General features: G+C 36.4%; 3 protein-coding genes across 5 annotated transcripts in view; 2 read left to right on the top strand and 1 right to left on the bottom strand.

Annotated features, from left to right (window-relative positions):
• Positions 1-27,178, bottom strand: part of LOC126618647 (uncharacterized) — an 82,278-nt gene that overhangs the window by 9,086 nt on the left and 46,014 nt on the right. The window lies entirely within an intron of this gene.
• The window catches only part of LOC126618637 (probable methionine--tRNA ligase), a 48,708-nt gene that overhangs the window by 17,745 nt on the left and 3,785 nt on the right, over positions 1-27,178 (top strand). The window lies entirely within an intron of this gene.
• Positions 286-18,115, top strand: LOC126618631 (protein NO VEIN-like). Of its 2 annotated transcripts, none has more exons than XM_050286738.1 (13): positions 286-892; positions 2,362-2,699; positions 3,399-3,615; positions 4,231-4,353; positions 5,469-5,643; positions 7,699-9,470; positions 10,237-10,449; positions 10,766-13,033; positions 14,807-14,916; positions 15,319-15,721; positions 15,809-16,123; positions 16,318-16,575; positions 16,948-18,115. In XM_050286738.1, the coding sequence occupies exons 1-13, from the start codon at positions 524-526 to the stop codon at positions 17,701-17,703; spliced, it is 7,317 nt and encodes a 2,438-aa protein (XP_050142695.1). In that variant the 5' UTR covers positions 286-523; the 3' UTR covers positions 17,704-18,115. The 2 variants fall into 2 exon arrangements, with proteins under 2 accessions (XP_050142695.1, XP_050142696.1); XM_050286739.1 differs by lacking the exon at positions 16,948-18,115 and adding an exon at positions 16,733-16,940.

Genomic DNA, 27,178 nt, shown 5'->3' with positions numbered 1-27,178 from the left:
ACTGTTAGATCAAATTTTAAGAGCCTAAATTAATTGATGAGGAGAATTTTGTGAAAAGGATTCGGAAATGATCCCTTTCCTAGAGGTGCTGATTCCTTTCCAGTGTGTGTACGCGAAGGGCGGGGCCCATTGCACCATCCGGGTTTAAATTTTGAGAGAAATTTGACTCAAAATGTTATTGTCAAAAGCTTATTTTAAGCAAAGATTAGAGATGATTTTGGGGGTTTTAAAGCTTAAATTTTAAGTTTGATCATAGTCTAAAAAGGCCACAAAAATAAACGATTTTCTTAATAGGCCACAAAAATAAACGATTTTCTATAAAACCTCCACTCAGAAACAAAATGATTTCGCGCCTGCCGTAAAACGGTCTCACAAACCCAGCAAGTGCAGAGAGAGCGGGTAGCCCTGTAGTAAAGCTGCTGCTGGGTCTCCAGTAGAAGGCTGGGTGCAAACTCCCTCCAATAATAACTAACTCCACACACCCGCCAAATATTTTCCCTTCTCTCTCTGTTTCTTCCTCGCCATGCACGGACGACCTTCTCGCCGCTCCTCCGGCGGCAGACGGGGTCAGCCACCGCAACAACCGCAAAACCCTACTTCCCACCTCCAAAACCCCATCAACCCTACCCAAATCCCTGGCTTCACTCCTCCTCCGCAGCAGGTTTCGAGCTCTGCGGTCTTTCGGCCTCAGAACTCGAGGGATATGCTCGAGAGTATTGACCGCGCCGTGGGGAAGGCTCGCTACGAGCTTTCCGCCGCCGGAGAGAACGTCTCCGCTTGGAAGGTCGCGCAGTCGGCCCTTTTGATGCTCAAAGTTGATAGCTGGGATTCTTTGGGGTTTCAGATGCAGCAAGTGCCGTCTCTGAACCTCCTCATGCTCACCGAAGCGAAGGTAATGGCATCCTCTAAGTTATGCTTCATTTGGTTGCTAAGAAAGTGTAGGAAAAGAGTTGTAATTGATATTAGTAATCCTTCTTTTGTAATTTAAACACTTCCATTGCGTGTTCGGAATTTATTGAAAATACTCTGTATTGGGAAAATCATACATGATTTTTATTGCTTGTAATTAACCTCCGAGAAACCCACATTAAACAAAGAAAATCGTGGATATAAGATGGACCACATTTGAAAGTGGGGTGAAGAATTGGAATATTTTGCCAAAGACTCGAGAGAACGCTGGGCTTCTTAAGGATATTTTTTTACTTTAGCGATTTTCTTTCGCAACAGTTATCTTCAAGGGCGGAGTCAGAAAATATTTTATGGGTGGGCTAGCTAAAAAAATTACCCTAAAATCGAATGGTTTTTTTTTTTTTTTTTTTTTTTTTGCTGCATACCTATTGTATGCAAAATTTAAGTTTAACTTCTGTATTTGTATACTTAAAATTTGTCTGGCAGGACTCAATAAGTTTCGCAATTGCAAACTAACAAAATTACAATGAATCACAAAATTTCACATACATTTAGATTTAAACACAAGAAGAAGATAGAAAACTTGATATCTCAATTACAACCACACAACTAGCACAAAGTAAAACACTGAAAGTAAAAGTAAAGACAATCTTAAAAAAATTGGTTGAAACTAATAGAAACCCCATTATCTCAAAGCAGAATAATCTTGAACAAAATGACATCACAATTTTTGTAGTAATTTTTATATTTTTAGTTGTGATAAATACTCACTGGGCTAGTTTCATTAAAAAAAATAAGGAAAATTAATGAAAAGGGCTTGAAAACTTTGAGTTTTAACGATAAGGACAAAATAAAGGGTAAAGTGAATAGTATCATGATTGATTTTTTAGCGTAAAAATGTGGTTTTTCGTTAAAGTTCCCTTAAAAATAATTTTTCTTACACATTTTTTGTCTATTATATAGACCATACACTAAAGTATATATACATATTGCTACAGCCGACCGTAGTTTTTGGTGCGGCTACGCCATTGGTTATCTTGCTTCGTGGGATTGTTTTCAGTAATTTAAACATAAGGGATGAGATTTAATAAATTTATATTTCTGATTTGGGTTTGGGGTGAGAGCAGCTGAAAGGCTTGACCTTTTTATTATTGAGCAATTCCAAGGAGATTTGCTATCTTTATTCACCGAACATTAGTTGTCAAGGGTGACTCTACTTATTGTCTTTTGTTTCGCTCATTTGAGTATGAAGTTTCATTTGTAAAGTAAAAGTAATACAATCAAGCACAAAGAACATGTGACTTTTCCTTTTCTCTTGTTTTCTCAACAACCAAAGAAGCATATGATACAATATTAAAATTTTGCATCTTTTCTGTATTTTGTCTTATAAGATCAATAAGCCTTTATGTATTAAATCCCATCAATCTTTACTTATTTTCTATTGGAATTTAGATAAATGCATTTATCCATTGTTTCGTTGGCGTTCAAACCATTACTTCATTGTATGATATGGAAGTAGCAATCTGCAAGAAGGAGAAGATTGAGCAGTTTGAAGAGCTGGGATTGGGCCCTTTGTTGCGACACCCACTTGTTTTGCATTATTTCGCGGTGAAGTCTGATACAACTAAAGTGTTTAAGATAACTAGTAGGGAGACAATATCTCTACTTTCAGAGTTCATGGATACTTCTGACAATAAAAGGTTTAGCCCTGAAGAGATTTTAGATTTCATCGTTAAGAAGCGATCAGCTGCAAGCAAGGAAGATCTTGGAATACGAATTCACAGTGTGGGGTATGTCTCATATTTTTTTGCTTCTACTTTTTTATTAACAAAGCTGTTTTGTAGATAGATGAATTATGATTAGAGAATTACATTGGCAAATGAGATCTCTTTTGACTTTAGTTCATATGCATTTATATGATGCTGGATTTACTAGTTCATGAAGCTTTCGTGCGGTAAAGTTCCTTCTAATATTTGCAAGTGCATGCGGCAGTAAACTTTTTTCCTCTGTATTAGGGATGTTGAATAGGATCTCGTATAGTACTTGCCGTTCTTTCGTTGAGTCACAGATTTTTTATGCATGCTTGTGCTGATGTAAAATGCATGCTGTTTGTCAATTTTTTAAATAACTATAAAATCTCTTTGACACGGATAATATTCAGGAAATTCACAGCCCCTTTGATATAAAATTAAACAGCCCAATCTCAAGCATTATGTGTTGACTTTGTTTCTGCTTCTTGCAGACCTTTATGAAGTAGTTGATAGTTTATAATTTAAATGAGCCATCACCTCTGTGTTTGTGTTTGTGTTTGTGTGTGTGTGTGTGTGTATCAATCATAGTTTATTAATTGGTAAATTTGTTAACCATGATTTTAGTTTTCTAAGGGGTCAAGACTGTCTCATGATATTACGTAGTCATCTCATTTATCATTTTTCAATGATGTATGCAAATTTATAATGTCATAGATTTAAGTTACTTTATGATCACAGGAATTATATTTCGGCCATTCGGAAAGCCAAGAAATTAGAAAAAAAATCTGTGAAGGGATTTGAGAAAAAAATAGATGCAATCTCCACGAACAGTGCAATCTCCATGCTGCCTAATGAGGTCAGCAATTTGCTTGAAGATGAACTTTCAGTTGACAATAACTTGAAGATTTTTATTACAACCTGGAGGGAGGCATGTCGGAAGCACACTGTGACTGAGGTATGATCATGCTTTTGTTTTGGTATGTAAACAAATGATTAGATATCAAATACCTGCCAATAGTTTGGTATCTATTTGTGTAATGTATTTAGTTTTCTACGTATTTTCATTTCTTTTCAAAATTATAATGAAACTGATTTTAATGTGTAACTGATTCCAAATTCTCTACGTTTCAAAGATTTGAAGAAACATTGTTCTTGGAAATGTGCTTCATTTTCTGGTTGATATCTTTACAGATTGATATTTTTAGTGAATTGTATTAATGGGGGAAGGTTATGGATATAAAGGAAATATATTTTGGGGAAGAACCGGAGGTATTTGCTGATGTTTCTCATATCCCATGGGTGTTGACAAGGATAAGAAATACATGGTATATAATTCCAATAAATTGTGTTTCCTTGCTAAATTTTCTTGCATAACAAAAGTTGCACCATGTTCTTTCATTTTTTTTCCTTCGCTGTTTTAACTTAGCCTTAGTACTAGTGCTTTAAGTGTCAGAGTTCTAAAAACCACCCTTTGACTATTGTTTGCTGTTTTAATAATTTTGCAGATCTTGTTTTCTATTTATTGTTTCTACAAATATTGGTTTCACGACATATCTTTTGTTTCTTGAAGGTACTTGATATGATGCTGCGGTATAACAATACTAAAGCTTTGAAGAAAAAGGAAATAAAGAAAATCAATAAAATCAAGTCAATGTTTTCCCTTTATCCATTAAGTGTATTACTTAACGTTGCTGTAAGTCATTGTGGTCTGTTTAATTATCAGCTTATTAGTTTCACATGTAGTATTTTATTGTTTTGCAGATGTTTAATTAGTCAATCCCTGCCTATATGTTTTTGTTATGTTTGTGTGTTTTGGTGTTTTAACTCTTGTTACAGATGTATGGTGCTTTGATTGCTGTTTTGGTTCTGATGGACTGCTCGTCCAAGCTTATTGTAGTTTTTTTTTCTTTTTCATAATAAAACTACATATTTTAGTGTATATTCGTGTAGTTCCTTTTGGTTTTGGTTTTTCTATCATGGGTTCAATACATTTAGTTACCTTGAATTCTTTAATGTAAGGTTCTGCTTGTTAGGATTTTGGCTCGTCAAAGTGTCCTAGTTGGCTTAGGATTGTTTTAGGAAATTTAAGAGGTATACTGATTCTTGTCCTAGAGGTTTTAGGAGAGAATTTCAGTTTTCCTTATTCAATTTAGGTTTGGATTTCTAGAAGTCTATTTGGATTTGGATAAGTGTAATTTCCTAATCCACTTAGAAATGGGAATTCAATTAGCTTTGGGACATGTAAGCCGATCCTATGCCTATAAATAGGGTGCGGCAAGGCTTATTTTTCAGAGAGAAAACAGCCAGAGACAGCCGAGAGTTTTGTGATTAGTTCTAGGGTATGCAAAAGTTAATGAGCGGTAATTTCTCTACCTAGAGAAATCACAACTGGACGTAGGCATAAGTTCTGCGGAACCAGTATAAATCTTTTGTGTTTCTAAGTTTTCTATATTTGCTAGTTTAGTCTATTGCCGTTGGTTACATTAAAGAACAAGGTCTAGTGTGCGGTTTTTTCAACACTGCTAAGGCCTTGTATACATTCAGTTAACAATGGTTTTTAAAATAGTTGTTATGCTTATAGATGGCTTGTTATAGGGCCTGTATATCATCATGTTAAGATCATTCTTTATGTCTGAAAATTTTCAAAAAAATTACTCAACAAGGTTCTCAATTTGTCTTATGTGGGTTTCTTTGAGTTTTCCACAGGTTTGCTGTGGAAGTTTTATATTGTATTGTGACTAACCAGTGAAACCCTTTATTGTGATGCAACTGTTTCTGATCACTCACATTGTCATGTCTATGTTGCAGGTCTCGTCTATCAAATGTGGAATGTGGGATAGCATGTATGATACATTCCAAACTGGCAGTCTTACTGATAACTGTCCTGAAAATGTGAGCATAGATGTTGAACAAATTACTAAAGATGAACCAAAAATGAAGGATCCACCGGTCATCACTGAACATATTGTTGAGCATACGCAGAGTAAGTGATGGTTATTTTTATTCTTTTGAAAAAGAAGAAGCATAATGATGCAGGACAAAAGGATTATGGGAAAATATGAGAACAGGATAGAAACTACTATCATCATACCAGTAGGGTTTCAATGAATCACTCCTAGAGGCCTTGGGCATAATAACTAGGGTTAGAATCACACTAACCTAGACAGGAGAAAAGCTCCATCGATCTTATTCAATCATTACTATCTAAAGAGAATTACAATGATGTAACTTATAACAAACCTAAACCTAATAGAACAAGAACTAACTCAATCCTTTAGAAAGCGGAAATAATAACCTGATCCTTATAGATCAAGGAAATTTAAAGACTAATGGGCTTGCTGGAACCATAAACCGACAACTTTTATTTTAAAACCCTAGACACTAAGGGTGCGTTTGTTGCCTCAGACTATCTCGAACTTTACTTGGTTCAGCTGGATTGGCTTAGAATAGACTAAGTTGGACCAACTTAGAATAGACTAAGTTGGATTGGCTTAGAATAGACTAAGCTGGACTGATTTAGTGAAGCGTTTGGTGCAGTTTCAGACTAGGAAGCAGGATAATGAAAAAAAATGAAAAAGAACCAAATATTCATGTTATTTGCTTCAATCCAACACCAAAGTAGCAGAACCCCCATTTAAAAATCGAGGTACAAAGCTAAATATGAGCAATTCTTGGAAAAAAATTGAGAAATCAAAGAAACAATTCCAAAAAAATATAAGAGGTGAATTTGAGGCACTTGTCCTTTACACTCCCAATTCTTGTAATCAGATTTCAACTTGTAACTACAAACTAAAACAAAGATGAGAGCTTTATATTGGAACAACAAAACCAAACGAGTTCTACTCCTCCAAACTTGTTCTTTCTTGTTCTAGTTCTTCTCCAAGGTTTTTCTTTACCTAAAGTCCTTTCTTTTTGAGCCCATTTGAAATGGGTGACAAAAAAGGTGACACAACCAAGAATAATCCACAACAACCTCAGCAGCAGCAACAGATTTCACTTTCTCCCCCAACGACCAACAACCGACGCCAACGGCTGTTAATATGAGTAGAGCAGCAGCTGCAGCAAAAAAAAAGGTCGTACCCAGTGCACAAGGCTCCCGCTTTACGCAGGGTCTGGGAGAGGTGAATGTCGGCTAGCCTTACCCCCATTTATGGAGAGGCTGCTCCCAAGTCTCGAACCCGAGACCTACCGCTCATGGGCGAAGGCACTTGCCATCGGAGAAGAAATGCAAATTTCTTTCCACCAATTGTGGCCTCTAGAAAAACAAGATTAACAATGAGAAGCAGTACATCAAAGAAGTGGCTTTAAAAGAGAGAGGTCGGTCGTACCCAGTGCACAAGGCTCCCGCTTTACGCAGGGTCTGGGAGAGGTAAATGTCGGCTAGCCTTACCCCCATTTATGGAGAGGCTGCTCCCAAGTCTCGAACCCGAGACCTACCGCTCATGGGCGAAGGCACTTGCCATCGCACCAAGTGCGACCTCTCTTTAAAAGAGAGAGGTATCTTCTAAAATTTGTTAACTTTATAATAACATACCTCTGGTGCACCAGGAGCAATTCCAATCAAAACCAACCACTTCTCAGAAGGATCGCAGAGATAATTTATAATCCTCTCCATCTAGGTAACCAACAATATAACTAGTGTCTAAAAAGCTAACCATGTCTTACTTGTTTACCTGTGCCAAGCACTTATGCTTTCCAGAAAGCACTCGCTAAACAATCTCTACAACCCTTTGTATCTAAGGGGACAGTGTAAGAATACATGACCCACACTTTTCCCCGCTGCTTTGCACATAACACAAGAATGAGGAGATTAGCAGGCATAAGGCCACCCCCTTTGGATCACATCATGGGTATTAATCTTCTATTATTTTACAAGAGTGATTCCATCTAACAATTGAAAAATGGATTTCAGTACCCCCGAACACTTTTGAGCAACTTTTTATATAAGATAATGTCTCGTCTTTCTCTGTTCCCTCAGTTTTTATGTTTCTCTTTGAAACTTGTATGCCTTATGGTGTATTGTAATTAAATTTCACAGGTGTTTCTGTTGAGGACATAATCAGAAAAATTACCTTGTATTTTGAGAGTGATCAAGGATGGCATAACAATAGTCAATCACTTCAGGAGAAGATATTTATCTTCTTGAGAAAGCTTTGCGATTGCGAGCTTTGGCTGGTCAAAGAATTTGGCCTCAAGGAATTTACATCCCTCGGTCATGGGGAGTTTTTTATCTTCTTAGAGAAATATGCTTCTCTACTGCCACACGAGCTATGCAAGTTCCCGACTGGTGACGTAACTGCGAAGTGTCCTTTGGAGGTTTGCTTGCTCCAGCACCATTTGGTTGTTTTAGTATCTCAAGCTTTGAATAGTTTATGGGAGGATGAAAACATTACTAAAGAAAAAATATTACTGCTGCTTAGGAAGCAGTTCCCATTGGTTAGTTTCACAACTACTGAAAATGGTTCAGTGGAAGATTTCTTAAGCATAGTGGGAAAGCTTAAAAATGCTGCAATTTCCAATTGCGTTCTATTTTCAATGGCACTATGTGGAACTAGTTATGCTAGACAGTCATCAGCACAGATTGAGAATGTCCTATGGAACAGCACTTTAATCGATACTGACAGTGGCCAGAAAGCAAAGCCTTATGAATCTGTTACATCCAAGGATGCAATTGAAGTCTTACTTAGGGCACCAATGATGTCAGATTTAAACTTATGGTCACATTGGGACCTTTTGTTTGCTCCCTCTCTTGGCCCTCTTTTGCCATGGCTGTTGAAAGAAGTCAACACGGATGAACTGTTGTGTTTGGTGACAAAAGATGGAAAACTGATTCGGTTAGATCATTCAGCAACTGTTGATTCATTCTTGGAAGCTGCACTTCAAGGATCCTCTTTTCAAACAGCAGTGAAAATGCTATCTTTATTTTCACTAGTTGGGGGAGAAAAACATGTTCCTGTCTCCCTTCTGAAAATTCATATACAACATGCATTTGAAGTAATCCTGAAGAATTATTTAGATGGTTTGGAAGTACATGACAATAATAATTCTTTTAATTATGGAGAACCACTGTCTAGACAAGAAATTGTTGGTGAAGTTGCTGCTGGTAAATTGTGTAGTAAATTACACAGTGACTTAGGCAAGATGAATAGTGTAACGTCTGTTATATCAAGATTTGTCCTTGAATGTCTTGGGTATCTACCTGCCGAATTTCGTGATTTTGCTGCAGATATATTTCTTTCTGGGATACAATCTGTTGTCAAACATGCTCCTTCAGCCATTCTGGGTGAATGCATCAAACCAGAACAGCGTCTCATGCTTCACGAAGTTGGGTTGTCTCTTGGTATAGTGGAGTGGATTACTGATTACTATGAATTTTGTTCCAAGGATGCTACTGACTTGTTCATATCTGCGGATTCACTTATGAATTCTGTTAGTTATGAAACAGGGTCAAGCTCAATGATTGTGCAAGATGTGTCAGATGAGTTTTCTGCTTCTGAACAGAGCATGGGTGCATCTGGTAGGTCAGATGAGCAGACAAGTGGATGTACTGGTTGTCTGAAGATTGATAGTGCAGAAGCTTCTGATGCTAGAAATGGATATTGTTCCACACAAGGTTCTGCGGAGCTTAATGAGCATGAAGATGCAGCCCAGGTAATTGAGTCAATCCGGAGAGATGAATTCGGTCTTGATTCAACCCTACAAGGTGTTGAAAGTATCATGCTAAAGAAGCAGCATGCTCGCTTAGGGAGAGCTCTTCATTGTCTTTCACAGGAATTGTATTCTCAGGATTCACACTTTCTTCTTGAGCTGGTAAGGGTGCTCTCTCTCTCTCTCTCTCTCTCTCTCTCTCTCTCTCTATCTTTTTCCCCCTTTCATTGTGCTTAGTGCAGTCATCTGCTCAATTGTGTGAATCTTCCTCCTTTTTATTATCTTTTTGGGTGTCTCCTTTCATTCACTGTCTAAATTCTTGGTCTTGTCATATAATTTTTTCCTCTTTCATTTAAGGTATAAATGCCTGGTCTTGTCATATACTGTTTTTCATGTAATTTCTGGAAGTTCTCCTGGATTCTGATTAATAAATGAACTCTGCTTAGATTTGTACGGCTTTCTGGGTTTACTGACTCGTGGTTACCTGTGTATTTATACATATGGAAATCTTTCTAAACAGCCTGACATGTTAAGTGGTCAACTTTATTATTTGTTTATAGCATGGAACCAGATTGATAGTTTGAAAAAAATAACTAAGCATATTTATCTAGCCAGATTGATAGTTTGAAAAACATAACTAGGCATATTTATCTATTTATATTTTGTGTTGTTGCCTGCTGCCCCTGATATCATATATTGTTGTGCAGGGCTTAGAATTCTCAACGTGGGATTTACCCTCAACACGTTTCATTTGTAAAATTTATCCTACAACAACATATACTATTTCAAATTTAGATTTTGTGTGATCTTTATATGTTCGATACTATAATTGAGTCTGAAGTTGAAAACAAGCCTTTGATAAGCTAGTGATGTTTTAATACAATTTTATACATCTAAATACGTATTTATTCTATTTTTGTTGTCTCAGGTTCAAAATGCTGATGATAATACCTACCCAACAAATGTAGAACCAACTCTAACATTCATTCTTCAAGAATCAGGTATTATTGTTTTAAACAATGAGCAAGGATTCTCTTCCCAGAACATTAGAGCACTTTGTGATGTTGGAAGTTCCACCAAGAAAGGATCTAATGCTGGATATATTGGGCAGAAGGGCATTGGTTTCAAATCAGTATTTCGGGTAGGTTGTGAAAACACAGCAGTTGTCTCTCTCTCTCTCTCTCTCTCTCTCTCTCTCTCTCTCTCTCTCTCTCTTTCTCTCATGTCAAACCACACCTATTCTTTCTTGATTGTTTGCTGCATTAAGTGAAGTACCTTGTACAGTTGTACTATCATTTGAATTTCTAACAAGCATTATTATAGGGACTATGGATCATATGTTTTACTGCTGCTATGAATTATTTATTATTTGGAGGAGACTTGCTCCACTGGATCCATAATGGTCCAGAAAGACATTGATAATATGCTTTCATTAATAGGCTTGCATTTATCTGCAGGTCACAGATGCTCCAGAAATTCATTCCAATGGGTTCCATTTCAAGTTTGATATAAGTGAGGGTCAGATCGGGTTTGTTTTGCCAACAGTTGTACCTCCCTGCAATATTGACTTGTTTAGTAGGCTTACTTCTGGTGGCAATGATCAATCTGATCGTGACTGCTGGAACACTTGCATTGTTCTTCCTTTCAAATCAAAATTATCAGATGCAACTGTCATGAAAAATATTATAAATATGTTTTCAGATCTTCATCCATCTTTATTACTCTTTCTGCACCGCCTCCAGTGTATCAAGTTCAGAAACTTGCTCGATGATTCACTTACTGTCATGAGAAAAGAAATTGTGGGAGATGGTATCGTTAAGGTTTCACTTGGGAAAGAAAAAATGATATGGTTTATAGTATCTCAAAAATTGCAAGCAGAATTTGTTCGTAGTGATGTACAAGAAACAGAGATCTCGATAGCATTGACTTTGAAGGAATCCAATAGTGGCGATTATAGTCCAGATTTACGCCAACACCCGGTTTTTGCATTTCTTCCTCTAAGAACTTATGGCCTGAAATTTATTCTGCAGGGTGATTTTGCCATTACTTCATCTAGAGAGGAAGTGGATGGAGATAGTCCCTGGAACCAGTGGCTATTGTCAGAATTTCCAGGTTTGTTTATCAATGCAGAGAGATCTTTTTGTGCTCTTCCATGTTATAGAGAGAATCCAGGCAGAGCTGTGGCAGCTTATATGTCCTTTGTTCCGCTTGTCGGGGAGGTGCATGGCTTCTTTTCTTCTATTCCTCGATTGATTATTTCTAAATTACGTATGTCAAATTGCTTACTCCTAGAAGGAGGAAACAATGAATGGGTTCCTCCTTGCAAAGTTCTAAGAGGTTGGAATGAACGTGCTCATTCACTTCTTCCTGACAGTTTACTACATGAACATCTTGGCCTTGGGTTCTTGGATAGAAATATTGTGCTGTCAGACCAACTTGCAAGTGCACTAGGTATTGCGGAGTATGGACCCAAAGTTCTTCTTCAAGTTATGGTCTCTTTATGCCATAAACATAGTGATCTCAAATCAATGGGGTTTGGTTGGCTGGCCTTTTGGCTAAGTGAACTTTATGCAATGTTTTTCAGTTCATCTGTGGAAGCTTCATTTGACTCTAGAATTCAAATGGATGTCATAGAAGACCTTCGAAAAATTCCATTCATTCCTCTTTCAGATGGTACTTACGGTGCAATAGATGAAGGCTCAATTTGGTTACATTTTGATGCCTCATGCACTGAGCTTGAAGCTCAGCACGGACTTGAGTCCTTTCCACACTTATATGCAAAACTTCGGACTGTAAATCCTGCCCTCCTTTCTACACTGTCTGCAGATATGTCATCCATGGATGTGACCACAGTTGAAAAACTCACATGTATACTTTTCCGAATTGGTGTCCAGAAGTTGTCTACACACGAAATTGTCAAAGTGCACATCCTGCCAGCTATGTCTGAAGATAGAATTATGGATAGGGATAAGAATTTGATGATTGAATATCTCTGCTTTGTTATGCTCCACCTACAGTCTAGCTGCTCCAATTGTCATGTTGAAAGGGAATGTATAATCTCCGAAATACGGGATAAAGCTTACATATCAACAAATCATGGCTTTAAACGACCTTCTGAGGTATCAATTCATTTCAGTCAAGAATTTGGTAATCCCGTGGACATAAAGAAGTTGATTAATATGGCGGATATGAAGTGGCATGAGGTTGACATCTCCTATTTGAGACATCCTGTCGCAAAGTCACTCCCATGTGAACTGGAGAAGTGGAGGCAATTTTTCCAGCAAATTGGGATAACGGATTTCGTCAAAGTAGTTCAAGTTGAGAAGGGAACAGCTGATATTTCAGATGGACTAGTTAAGAATTTGATATGGGATAAGGACTTAATTTCCCTTAGGCCAAATATCACAGATTGGGAGTCCCCTGAATTGGTCGACTTATTGTCACTGTTGGCCCGAGATGGCAACAAAAGAGGTTGTGAATATCTCTTAGAGGTTCTTGATACTTTGTGGGATGATTGTTATAGTGAAAAAACTACTGGTTATTATGCTTCTAACTCTGAAGTCAACAGAAGGCCCTTCAAATCTTCATTTATAAGTAGCATCTGCGATGTGCAGTGGGTAGCATCAGCGATGGATGATGTGCTTCACTATCCTAAACATTTATATCATGACTGTGATGCAGTGCGTTCGACTCTGGGGGCATCTGCTCCCTTTGCGATTCCAAAGGTTAGTTTGGTACCTGCATATCGAATTCCCCATTTTTTACTTCGAAGGCAAAAGGTTGTGACCTTTTTTATTTGTTTTCTACATGTTTTTTTTTTTTTTTCTGCATACTAAATTACTTTCCGATTTTTCCTAACAGTTTGAATGGTTATCAATAAAGCTTATATAATGATTGTAAATAATTCTGTGAAAATATTTGTGTGAGAGTATTTGTAGGTATCCGCTGGTGAATGATCGTAAATAATTCTGTGAAAATTTTTGTGTGGAGAAATTAATCTATGTCCAACTTTGACTACTTGTGATACTTATATTTTGGATTTGTGAACTTTATTTTCTATCTTCTAATATATTTTTTTTCTCTATCGTATTTTAATTATCTAATATGACATGCTTTTAATAATCGCCAGGATTCGCAGTTGAGCTTCAAGATTTTAATTTTCTATCTTCTAATAATTTGTTGACATCATTATCATTCGAATTGATAAGCCTGCTTGTTCTCTTTTGTGTTTAATGTTCTCCTTGTCCATAAAAGTATAAATAAAAGTTTGTCGCTTCATAAAACAATTTATAATTAGACAAAAGGATATTACGATGTTGCATCTACGAAGAAGAATTTTTTTATGGTAGTTAAGAAATTAATTAACATTATTTATACGGTGTTGCTGTTTGGACACTTGGGAGTTGTAACGAAAAGTCCACCGTACTGTTCACTTAACGGAAAAGCACATTTTTACACTAAAAAGTCAAACTTGATACTATTCACTTTACTATTTATTTTGTCCTTATCGTTAAAACTTAAAGGTTTCAAGCCTTTTTCATTAGTTTTCCTTTAATAATTCCCCCATCGCCTCTCTGTTCACCTACTAATTCATATCCAACTGTTTACATGCGCAAAATGAAGAAAAAGCCACAAAATCAAGAAACGATTTAAAATGGGAGGATTATGTTGGGAGAGGTATTTACTTGATTAAGATGGCCTGGGTGTTGCCATTATTAACCGCAAAACTCGCTAATGCAACACCCATGCCATCTTCGTCAAAGCAAAACCTCTCTCAAATCTAATCCTCCCTTTTTAAATGGTTTGTTGATTTTCTGGCCTTTTTCTTCATACGTGGTGACATCTGAGGGTTAAGTGAAGCACAGTTCGGTATTTTACGACCGAATAATTATGGCATATTTGATGCTAATTTTTCGAACAAACTCAACTCCAAGTCTTATTTGTTCCACAACTCAGGTCTGGTCCCATCCCATGTGAAGCAGTCTCTGGTGGTTATTTGATTCTTACAGTGATGTTCCAGAACCATTTGTTTTTTTGAGAGAATGTGGCTCAGATTTTGGTACCTTATTGGAAAGAACCTTTTGTTTTTTTCAAGAGAACTCGACGGTACGAGGTGAAAATTTATTGAATAAAAAAAAAAATTACATCTAGTTAGAGATACTAGAATTTATTATATGTTTAGAATTTGGAGATGGCTGCATCTTTCGATTACCAAATTTTAAAAAGAAAAAAAAATGATAGCTCTAGATTCCAATCCTCTTTAGCAATCCCTATTGTTTCCATTATGAAATGAGCAATGCACCTCAAGAATATTTTGCATATGTTGTTTCTGGAAGGCGTAGTGGCATACTTTTCGATTGCTCTATGTTCTATAACATGGATGTGAGACGATGCTATTCTGTGGATATAATAACTACAATTTCAGCTGTACAAAATCTTAAATATTGTTTGAAGTTTCTTAATCTGTTGTACTCCATTTTTTTATTCTTTTGAAACAGGTGAGAAGTGAGAATTTCGTACGTGATATTGGCTTTAAGACAATGGTTTCTCTTGACGATGCTCTGGAGGTCCTGAAGTTATGGAGGCGTGAAAACGAATTCCAGGCCAGGTATGATTATGATTTTCCCTCCATCATGATTGACCTCATTTTATATATCATTAGCTTATATTTCTTATGTCTGACGCTAAATGTTTTGGTTTCACCAATTTTGTGAATACTATTACCAAAGAAATTTAAGTGCTTAAACCTAGAGGATTTCCTCTACAGTATCATTTGCTTTTATAGGCATTAGATCCACATGATCGGGAGGTAATTTTAAGCAATGTTCTTATAGGGAGATATATGTCCTTTCAAAATCACAACCTTAAGCAATGCTCGACACAATACATATATGTATATGTACACTTTACTCTTGTTGTATTTGTTTAATTTTGCACGGTCTGCAAAAATTCTTCATCTTTGAAAAAAAAGATTGCACACTTTAAAGTCGACCCTTCTTTTGTCTTCCAGCCTAGGGCAAATGTTGAAATTTTACACATTAATCTGGAATGAAATGGCTGCTTCAACGGAGAAAATTGCAGAGGTTTTCCATTCAGGACCTTCAATATTTATTCCTTATGCATCTAGCTTCAGGCACGAGGATGTGGTATCTGGTACATTGTTGTCCCCTGCAGAAGTATACTGGCATGATTCCACATCCTTTGTAGACCAAATCAGAGAAATTCATCATCAGTGCAGCTCAGCAGGTGTTACTCATGGCTCATTGATTAAGATGCTTTGCAATTTCTACCCAGGCCTTCATGACTTCTTTGTTAACGTCTGTGGAGTCCATGAGATCCCTCCTCTCCGAAGCTACCTTCAGATTTTGCTTCATTTATCAAATGTTGCTTTGCCTTCACAAGCAGCTAGTGCAGTAAGTACTAAGTAACCAAGTTTAGAGAAATATGACAATGAATGCAAGCTGCAGGGTGATCTAAGTGTCTTGTGTTGCTTGTGTCAGGTTTTTCAAGTTTTCCTGAAGTGGACTGATGGACTAAAATCAGGATTGAGTGCTGAGGATGTTCTTTATTTGAAAGATTCGCTTACAAAAATTGAATGTACGGTGCTTCCTACTTTACAAGATACGTGGGTTTCTCTACATCCGTCATTTGGTCTTGTGTGCTGGTGTGATGATAAGAAATTAAGCAAGCACTTTAAGCACTTGGATGGCATTGATTTTATATACTTGGGTGAACTGAGTAAAGATGATGAAGAGATGCTATGTATGAAAGTGTCCATCCTCATGCAGACTTTAGGGATTCCTGCTCTTTCAGAGGTAAGATTAAGATATGTCTCTATGTGAGCGGAGCTGAGATATGTCTCTATTTGGTCACAAACACGCACATGTCACGTGAGCATGTGTATGAAACATAAGCAACATGTTTGAGTTATAAATGGAATTCAATAAGTCATAATAATAAATTAAATCATACACCTGAAACTTCCCCATACCTTCTTGTTTACATGCAGGTTGTAACTCGTGAGGCAATATATTCTGGTATCGAAGACTGTAGCCTTAAAGCTGCATTGCTGGATTGGGCTCTTCCATATGCTCAGCGATACTTGCATGGTGTACACCCAGATAAATATTCTCAACTCAAGCAGTCTGAATTTGAGATGCTGAACTGTCTGCAAGTAGTAGTTGTTGAAAAGCTGTTTTACCGGAATGTTATAAAGGCTACTGGAAGTGAATCCAAGACGCAAGTTGAATGTAGTTGCCTTCTGATGGTATGTTATTTCATCCTTCATTGAATGTGAATGCCTGCTGTTTGTGTTTCATAATGCTCCTATTATACTTCAAACTGATTTAAACTCTACCTGGAACCACAATATACTTACATCCTTCTGAAATACAAGGATTTCATATGTGAAACATCTTATGCAGGTTACTTGACACCATCCTCCTACTTTGTTCTGGGAAAAGAGAAATATAAATTATGCATCCCCTAAAAGTTCATCCTTTTAATCAGCTTCTCTTATTAAATGGTGTTTCTCATAGTTTGATGATTCCGGAAGATATTTCAGCAAGAATTTGGTGTGATGAGTGCTTGCAATTTTTCTCACCTTCATACCCTTGTTCCCTTCATTTTATAAATACAGGGTAGCATTTTGTATACAACCCAAGAGTCGGATTCTCATGCATTATTTCTGGAGCTTTCTCGTTTATTTTTTAATGGAAGTCCTGAACTGCACTTGGCAAATTTCCTTCATATGATCACAACCATGGCAGAATCAGGTTCAAATAAGGAGCAGACTGAGTTTTTCATCTTAAATAGCCAAAAGGTGCCAAAGCTTCCTGATGGTGAATCTGTTTGGTCCTTGTCTGGCTCTGAGGCTAACTTGGCAATGCATATCCAATTTGATCCTAGTAGTTTTGGTCTTGTGTCTGATGCTCCTGACCTTGGTTCATCTAATTTTAGCAATAGAGATCAGCTTAGATTTGGTACACCCAATTCAACACAAGCAATTTTAACTGGGCGGCTAGGTGAGCTTGTAGCTTTTAAATTTTTTGTTGACAAAGCTGGCGAGGCAGTGGTTAAGTGGGTTAATGAACACAACGAAACTGGGCTACCATATGACATCGTTCTGGGAGAGAAGGAAAATAGAGAGTACATTGAAGTTAAAACAACCAAGTCTACAAGAAAAGACTGGTTTGAAATATCGATGAGAGAGTTGCAATTTGCGGTTGAGAAAGGTGAAGCTTTCAGTATTGCACATGTCATTTTATTGGATGATAATGTTGCAAGAGTCTCAGTATACAACAATCTTGCAAAATTGTGCCAGCTTCACAAACTACGGTTGGCTGTCTTGATGCCTGAGCAGCAGAAGGAATTTTCCCTTGTGTCCCAGTCCTAAAAGGTACTTCATGTGGCCTCTACTGCATGCCCAATTGGCCTATCTAAGTTGATGTGGCAGCGGGCGATCTGCTTATTTAACCGGATTTTATCACATCAAATTGGGAGGCGATAGGCCAGTTGATTTGCAACCAAAAGTTTTTGACTTTTGGGTGAAAATTGTGCTGGAATTGAACATGCCGAGAACTTTTCGTTCAAACTTCATCATCTGTTGTGTGTAGTTACTGCTGTCAGCTGGGATTCTTCATATTTATTCGAACAATTCAGTCCCCTTCATTGATTTTAATAGGAGCGAGAGTGACCTCTCCTCTATGGCGTCTGTATGTACAATGGATAGGAATTGTCTCTGGCAACAATGTATATATTTACACTATGTTTGGACGAAGGAAATAAACTTGGAATTTTGATAAAAATCAGAATTTATAAATTGACATGCACCAATTCTCTTGTTTGGATTTATAAACATAGAAATTTAAAATTTCCGAGTGAAAAAAACCTTGGAATTTGGGGCTTCCAATTCCTAAGTTTAAATTCCATGTAAATATGTGTTATTTCCCGATTTCTATGATTGAGAGTTTAAAATTAACAAATTTCATTTTCAATTTCATTGTTTTTTTAGGTTAACCAAACAAGAAAATTCATAAATTCTTGAAAATAAAATCCCGTCATTTCAATTTCTGTCATTTTAAAATTATTTAATAATCTTAAATTTCTTCGCCCAAACTTAGTGTTACAGAATTTACGGGGTTTTGTTAGCTAGGTGACAGTTGCTTATCAAATATATTGTACAGGTTTTTTTTTTTATTTTTTTATTTTTTATTTTTATTTTTTAAGTTGAGGACTTCAAGTTCTGCATTTTAGGCTTATCAATGTTCTTCTTTTCCAGCTTTTTATGTGCTTTCGAGGATTATATACGACTCTCTCTGCAAGAACGCGCTGTTGTTCGACCACCCTGTTATTTTGTTTGCCATTCTTTTCCAGTTCCTTTCATACTAAAACACAAGCTGGGCCTTACTCGAACATAATTTGAGATTTGGAGTTGAGTTCTTAAAAACCTAATTTTTGATCAAAGAAGAAGAAAAGCAATGGAAAAATGGGAGGCAATAAATCTTTGGAGATGTTTTCCTTGGCGCCCAATTCGAAGAAAGCCCTATTACGGACTAGATCATCACAAAATCTGCGATATTTGTTAGCCAATAAAATTATTTGACTAGCCCGCAAGGAAAGTGTTGTTGCCTTGCAAGTTGCAAGCAAAGCCAAGCCCACAAACCCGTAGGCCATTCCCCTAAGTATCGTTTGGTATGACGGGACGGAACGGAATGGGACGGGACATGATGGAACGGAGAGGGAACAAAGATGCCCTCGGATGGAAACAAGGAGGAAGAAGAAGGAGACGGAGATGTTATAATTTTGTGTTCCACGGATGTGGAATGAGTCGTTCTAGTGGGTGAGGCGGAATGAAAATTCACCCAAGATTCGTCCCGTGGAACATCGCGTTCCACTTGTTTTAGGCGCACCAAACATGGGATAGAACGTTTCGTCCCATTCCGTTCCGTTCCGTCCCACGTACCAAACGGTACCATTTGGGCACACCAAACGGGGTGGAACGAGTCGTTCCAGGGAGAAGGTGGAACGAAAAAGTGACCAAAATCCGCTTCATGGGACAACGCGTTCCACGATTTTTTGGCGCACCAAATGTGGAACGAAACGTCTCGTCCCACGTACCAAACGGTACCTTATAAAATGAGGGAGATGGCTGTTGAAATTTGAAAACACACCGACAAGGCAAAACGAACAAAAAAAAAACCAATAAAAATTGGGACTTTTAACGAAAAGCCCGCGGTACTGTTCACTTTAACGAAAAATCACATTTTTACACTAAAAAGTCAAACCTAGTACTATTCACTTTACCCTTTATTTTGTCATTTTCGTTAAAACTCAAAGTTTTCAAGTCTTTTTCATTAGTTTTCCTTAAAAATTAAACAACGAAAAATTCAGTCGCGTACAAACCTCGAAATAATAACGAAGAACTCAAAAACACATATAGAGAATTGGTACGTCGGTTAGGGGCAAGGGTTGGAAGTAAAAATTTGCAAGTTGCTTGTCGACCTTTGCTTGCAGCTCGTGGGGTTTCCTTTTGTCTTTATTTTTGTCATTTTCATTAAATAAAGTATGTTGAATGCTTTCAGTTAAGAAAAAGTACGTAGGAGTAATTTTCATTTAAGTTTCTTTTTAATTTCATCATTTTTTGTAATTCCTTAGTAATTCCAAAAGAGATTGTTGAACAATTCCTTAATATTCCAATTGGTTGTGGTGCTTTGGCTGATAAATGTATCTGGAATGGAACAAGTGATGGTAACTTTTCTATTAAATCTGTTTATATGTTGGCCATTAATTCTAGTGGTTTTCCTAATTGGCGATGAAATCTTATCTGGAAACTTCATATTCCTTCAAAAGTTCAGAGTTTCTTATGGTCCCTCTCTCTTGATAAGCTCCTCACTAATGAACAAAGGTTGAAGAGGGTATGACTGATAAACTTGAGTGTCAAAGATGTACTTGTGACTTCGAATCAGCATCTCATGTTTTTAAAGATTGTCCTAAGACAAGAGAAGTTTGGCAAAAGTTGGGAATGTTTAATCAACAGTTAGACCACAATGTTTTTCATGATTGGCTTCATTTTAATCTCACCAATAAAACTTTTTTTTGGGGGGGGGGTGGGGGAAGGCGTTTGGAGTGGTGGTTAGTTTTTTCCGTTGCTTCCTGGTTTATTTGGTATTGGAGAAATAAATTTATTTTTGAGTAGGATTTTGCAATGATTGATGAGCCTACAATTGCTATTTGTACTTATCTTCGTGAATGGTTGAAGGCTCATACTCATAAGTTTGATAAACTGCATAAGATTGAATCTTTTCTCCATTGAGATGTTCCTCCTTTAGGGTGGTTTAAGCTTAATGTTGATGGTTGTAAGAAAGGAAATAATAATTCTATTGAAGCAGGTGGTGTTTTAAGAGATTCCGATGGTAAATGGATTTCTGGGTTTTGCGCCAATTTGGGCACATGTGAGATTCTCACTGTTGAATTATATAGGGTCTTTACTTACAATTGGCATGGAAATTACAGATTCATAAATTCTTTGTGAAATCAGACTCCGCAGTTACAGTTCATTTGGTGTTACAAGCTGCTGGCAATAATCATCCTTTAGGCCTCCTTGTTTTGGCCTGCCGAGAATTGCTTTCAAGATTGTGGCAATGCGAATTTTGACATGTCTACAGAGAAAAGAACTTTGTGGCAGATAGTTTAGCGACCTACAATCTTGATTTAAATTTAGGTCATTTTTATTTTGATACTCCATTCTTGTTTAGCTAGTTTCATTCGTGATGATCGATTTGGGATGTCCCGGTCTAGATTTATTATTGACTAGGTTTGTTTGGGCTCTTGCTTTTAGCCCCATTTTTCAACCAAAAAAAAAAATCTTCCAAAACATGTTTGGAATTTTGAGTTATGGGATCTCAGACCAACTCCAACTCTTAGAGTAAGTCTCAAATTTTCCCTTCTATTCCCCCCCCCCCCCCAAATTTCATTCCAACCCTTGTGCTAAAATGAGATTAAGCATTAAAACTAAAAAAAAACTCAAATTCCCCCCAAGATGTAGCCCAAAAATAGTGGTGGAGCCCATGTGTGAGAGTAAGAAAGGGAAATTGTAGCTCACTTGCTAGGTAAGGACGCACGCACGAGCGGCACACGCCTCACCTAGTAGATCCCCAACCCCACGCATGTGGCCACATCAGCCACTTGTCTTTTCATGAAGATGGAACCTAACGGTTCTTTTGCATAACCAATGGCACAAATTCAAATGACCAACAGTTCAGATTTGTATTTGTTTTTTTTTTGTTTTATATTTATAATTTCATTTAATCCAAAGGCTAATATATAATATAATAAAATCCAACGGTAAAAAAAAAAGATTTAACAGCCCAAATTTAAATCCAACGGTTAAAATAATTAAAAAAAATATTTAACTCAAAATTCACCCAAATTTAGTGATTTTTCATTATTTATCGGAATCTAAATATTTTTAGGTTAAAATGTTCATAAAATTAAATTAGGATAGTGTACATAATTTTTTTTTTTAAATTACTTAAAAGACAAAATTAGCCTAAATTTATTCTTTAATAACCTCATGCTAGAAAATTTAGGCCAGAAAGGGTTGGAGCAAAAAAACTGTTTCTCAGTTAAAACCTAAATTTTATGGGGTAAAAATTTTAGGTTTTACTCCAAGGGTTGGAGATGGTGTCAGGGGTTTAACAAATCTAAGTTTATTTAGTATAATTGGAAAAATATGATCTATGTTGTATGCCTATTTTAGTGGGGGGATAACGAAAAGGTGCAGCATAGGGAGAAAGAGAGTAAAGTGAATTGGAGAATTTATCTGGTGTAGTTGCCTTTATTTATTTTAAACATAGCATACCTTCTTGCTCTCCAGAGAACACAAAATCTAATAAAAAATTAATTCTAGAACATAATATTAAAATCAATTTATTAAAATTTACACAATCGCACTCCTAAGGAAATTAGAATTGCAACAGATACGCCAATTTTTAAATTCACCGCATACATACTTTTTCCCTAGCATATGTTTATTCAAACAAAAATTATATTCTTACTATTTATTTAGGAGTATGATTCTCTCCTCTCTTTTTTCCCTCCCCTTCTCTTTTCTCTTATTTGAACGGCCACAATTAAGCCACGTCAACATCTTATATTAATTTTTTAATAAAAAAAGAAAGACAAAATGGAAAGTGTGAGAGAAGGGGAGAGAAGGGGAGGAGAATAGGAGGGGAGAGAGTCTTACTATGAACTATCATTTATACCATCTCTAGAGATGGAACCTACATGTATTAATGGGTCCTACCTCTATTAGAAAAATGGTACAAATGATCTTGAAATATCATGTCTAATACCATGTAGATGCAATCGTATGTATTAGAATATAATTTTGCACGTCTTGAAAAATTCAACAAAGACTTGCAAAAAAGAGAAAGCTTAAAAAATATGAGCCTATGATGGCATTGGTGTTGGGTCCTTCAAATTTCATGTCAATAGCCTTATAATTATTAAACTCAAAACAATTGGCCTTGGCTCAGAGCCGGCTTTGAGGGAGTGCGATCGGTTCCATGGCACAGGGTCCCAAAAAATATTTTTATTGAAAATAATAATATATATAAAATAATATTATATAGAAATAATATATAGAAATACTAATTAAATCAAAATATATACATATAAAAATCTGATGGGCCAAAAACCATCAGACTACCACCTAAAAGCCATCATAGTCAGACTACTACCTAAAAGGCTAAAAGCCATCAGACTACTAGTAGTACTACCTACAACCTGTATAAAAATATATAAAATAATAATTAACGAGGGGCAAACTAATCAATTAAAGTGGAAAACCCATTGACTGAGGCAAGCAATTCAGAGATAGACTAATTCTCTCACGCCAAAATCCCATTGCTGCATTCCATTTTTCTTCTTTTCACAGCAGACCACCTTCACTACCGAGGTAAACAATTAAATGCAGAGCACCAGAACGTGTGTCAGTGTGAGTGTCTCAAACTCCTAGTGTAATTCCCTTGTCCTATTGTTATATTTCCCACAAATTATTAAACCCTAATTTATAAATTTATGAAATTAAAGAGAAACTTCCAAATCATGATGACAATTCAACTAATCAGAGTGATGTAGACTTTGATCAAAATAAGATATTTACTAATTTAAGTATATTGACTCGAAATTTGAAGATTTGGGTATTTCTCATCTATAATGATTTTTTTTTCTTTTGTACTTTTCAAGACAAAATCAAGAGAAGAACAGTCACAAAAAATCGCTAGACGCACACATATTACGGACTCTCAGGTTTCATTGTTCATACTTTCTATAATTTTATTGTGATCTTGTTTGAGATATAAAAGATGGCACCTACTAGAAAATATCCATCTGGCTACTTAAAGCGTCAAAGAAAAAGAAAAGTTGAACAATTGATTTAGCCTCAAAAAAGAGCTATTGATAGGTTCTTTCTGAAAGAACAAGAACCACAAAGTTCAGTGAATGATTTAATTACGGAACAACAGGATGACAATGAGAAATTAGTGGATGATTTGGGCAATGATGATAATGATAATCATAAGGATGCTCCTATTATCACTGATCAACCGAGTGAGTCCATTCCCTCAAACATTTATGATCCTCAAATTTGGGATAGTCTTGATCCCAAATGGATTGATTTGTTGGCAGAAAAAGGTCCTGCAAGAGATCTATCAATTGAGAAAAGTCCTAAAGATCAGTTTAATAGGCGTTTTAATGCAGTCTTTTACACTCGATACTTATCCAATGGAGAGAAACATGATAAAGATTGGCTAGTCTATTGAAAGGATGTTGATAAAGTGTTCTGCTTTTGTTGTAAATTGTTCAAGAAAGGGCATCTCAAAGGTCAATTAGCAAATGATGGCTACAAAGATTGGACACATCTCAATGTGAGGCTTAAAGAGCATGAAAACAGTTTTGATCACATCTCGAACATGACCAATTGGATTGATTTGTGTCTTAGATTATAGGAAAAACGAAACAATTGACAAAGTTGTGCAAGACCAGATCAAGAAAGAAAAAGAGCATTGGAGGGAGTTATTACGAATGTTGATTTCCATTGTAAAATATTTAGCTAAACACACACTGGCTTTTCATGGAAATAACGATACGCTTTATGAAGAAAGTAATGGAAATTTTATGGGTCTAGTTCAAATGATGGTTGAGTCTGATTCATTGATAAAGAATCATCTTCAACGCTTCCAAAATATTGAGATTCATTATCATTATCTTAGTCATATCATCCAGAATGAGTTGATATTGTTGATATCTTGTGAAATCAAAGATGCAATCATTCAAAAAATCAAAGAAGCTAAATATTTTACCGTGATACTTGATTGTATTCCTGATTTTAGCCTCTAAGAACAGAGGACCTTGATCATAAGATGTGTGGATATGAACAGTACTCAAGTAAAAGTAGAAGAATATTTTTTGCAATATCTGATTGTGAATAACACATAAGGAGAAAGATTGTTTGAAGAGTTGCAGAATGCATTAAAAGTTCTTGATATTGATGATGTAAGAGGGCAAGGTTATGATAATAGATCAAATATGAGAGGGAGACACCAAGGTGTACAAAAGAGGCTTTTGGATATAAATCCTGAGGCAATGTACACTCCATGTGGTTGTCATAGTCTTAACTTAACGCTTTGTGATATGACAAACTCTTGTGGCAAAGCGAAAGATTTATGTGGAACAGTACAACGTATTTACAGCTTGTTCGCAAATTCTACAAAACGATGGCTGATTTTGAAAGAAAATATAAAAGGACTGACTCTCAAATCATTGTCGGCCACACGATGGGGAAGCCGTGTTGCGAGTGTTAAAGCAATTCAATTCCAACCTCTACAAATAAAAAAAGCTTTACTCCAATTAGCAGAAAGTGACAATGACTTAGTAACAAGAAGTGCAGCTAAATCTTTGGCAACATATGACATTGGGAATTTTGAGTTTTTATTGGGCATGACTATTTGGTATGAAATATTGGTTGATGTTAATGAGGTTAGCAAAGATTTGCAATCTAAAGACATGCTTATTGATGTTACTATAGAACAAGTACAAAGATTGATCGCTTATTTAGAAAAGTACAGAGAAACTGGGTTTGCGGAGGCTATGATTAATACTAAAAACTTGCTATTGAAATGGAAATTGATCATGTGTTTCCAGAAAAACGTCAAGTTCGTAGAAAAAGACATTTTGATGAGAATGAAGGTGAATCATCTCAACCAACTGAACAATCAGTGGAGGAATCTTTTAGGGTTCATTACTTCTTGTATATAATAGATCAAGCTATTAGTTCATTGAAGAGAAGGTTTGAAGAATATCAAGCGTATGATGATATATTTGGGTTTTTGTTCACTTCAAAACGGTTGAATTTGATAGACAATGATAAATTGAAAGATTGTAATGATCGGCTTCAAAACTTTCTCATAAAAGATGAGCTCTTTGATGTTGACGGGGATGCATTATTAGTAGAGTTGAAGCTTTTACGAGAGCGTTTGCCAAAAGAAATAAAGACATCCATTGACATATTGACCTACTTGAAGATGATGCGTTGTTTCATGACTGCAAGCATTGCATATAGAATTTTGTTGAGTATACCTATTACCATTGCATCTGCAGAAAGGAGTTTATCAAAGTTAAAGTTAATAAAATCATACTTGCGGTCAACCATGTTGCAGGAAAGGTTAATTGGACTAGCTTTGATATTGATTGAAAGTGATTTTTTAGACAAAATTGATTATGAAGGTTTAATTGATGATTTTGCAGCAAATAATGCACGAAGAGCCATCTTTAAGTGAAGCTTTAGTGCTAGACTTTTTTAAGTTTTGTTTATTTGGTTTATTTAGATTGAACTTATTGTTAGTTATTAGTACTATGGTTATTTTGTAGTTTTCCCTACATTTAATAATATTTAGAAACAGATGGTTAGTTAGTTTTAAAGTTTATTTCGATATTGCTTTTTAACATCAATACATTGTTCAATTTTTTTTTTTTAAGATGTCTTATAAGAATGGCCCCTTTTATGAATTTCGCATAGGGCCTCTGAAATCTTAGAGACGACCCTAACTTCTGTCGAAAAACTACAGAAGAGCTAGACTGCCACTCAAGCTATGAAGAACTTAGAAAAACAGATGAAGAACTTGGAAAACTCAAGCAGGACAATGCCTCCTACCCAAATCTCTATCTTTGGATTTGGAAGCATAAGTACCATAACTCCAAAATGAGACCCCCATAGTATCTCCAGTCATTCAGACATCAACAAACGTCGTAAGCTCTAGAAGAAATCCACAAAATCTCCCTCAGAACACCTCTGGGGTACTGAAGGCAGAGCCTTGCCATTTGAAGTTTGACAAACCTGAAGCCCCAAAAGACAGATAACAGTAGTACTTCCCGAACGAAGATAACCATGCAAGTCTCATTCAACCTCGCACTCTGAATAAGCCGATGGTCCAGATGAGAACACCCCTTTCATCCATAATCAAAGAGGCACCCCCGCCTGAAATTGTTTCTCAACTAAGGTTCAAATCATTCCGCGGTGATTCTAACCCCGATTACCACATCATGCACTATAGGAACATCATGGCGTTATGCAACAACAACGATGCTTGAATGTGTAAAATATTTTTGTCCACTCTAGAGGGACCCGTCATGAGAGGGTATTCTGAACTACTAGCCAGGTCCATCGATTGCTTAGAAACTCTGGTTGACTTATTTACTAACACCTGTTATGTATACCGTGATGTCCGTAAACGCCATGAAGTTATGTTCAGATTACTTTCTCAAACCAGAGATGAAAGTCTCAAAGCCTATCTGAAGCGCTTCTGGGC

The sequence above is a fragment of the Malus sylvestris genome, chromosome 4, assembly GCF_916048215.2.
Source record: "Malus sylvestris chromosome 4, drMalSylv7.2, whole genome shotgun sequence".
Taxonomy (NCBI): Eukaryota; Viridiplantae; Streptophyta; class Magnoliopsida; order Rosales; family Rosaceae; genus Malus; species Malus sylvestris.
This window is presented reverse-complemented; position numbering and strand designations above follow the sequence as displayed.

Coding starts and splice junctions, on each gene's coding strand:
- LOC126618631 (XM_050286738.1), top strand. CDS start 524: ATGCACGGACGACCTTCTCGCCGCTCCTCCGGCGGCAGACGGGGTCAG. Junction 5,644..7,698: donor TATTGTTGAGCATACGCAGA/GTAAGTGATGGT, acceptor TAAATTTCACAG/GTGTTTCTGTTGAGGACATA. Junction 9,471..10,236: donor CACACTTTCTTCTTGAGCTG/GTAAGGGTGCTC, acceptor TTGTTGTCTCAG/GTTCAAAATGCTGATGATAA.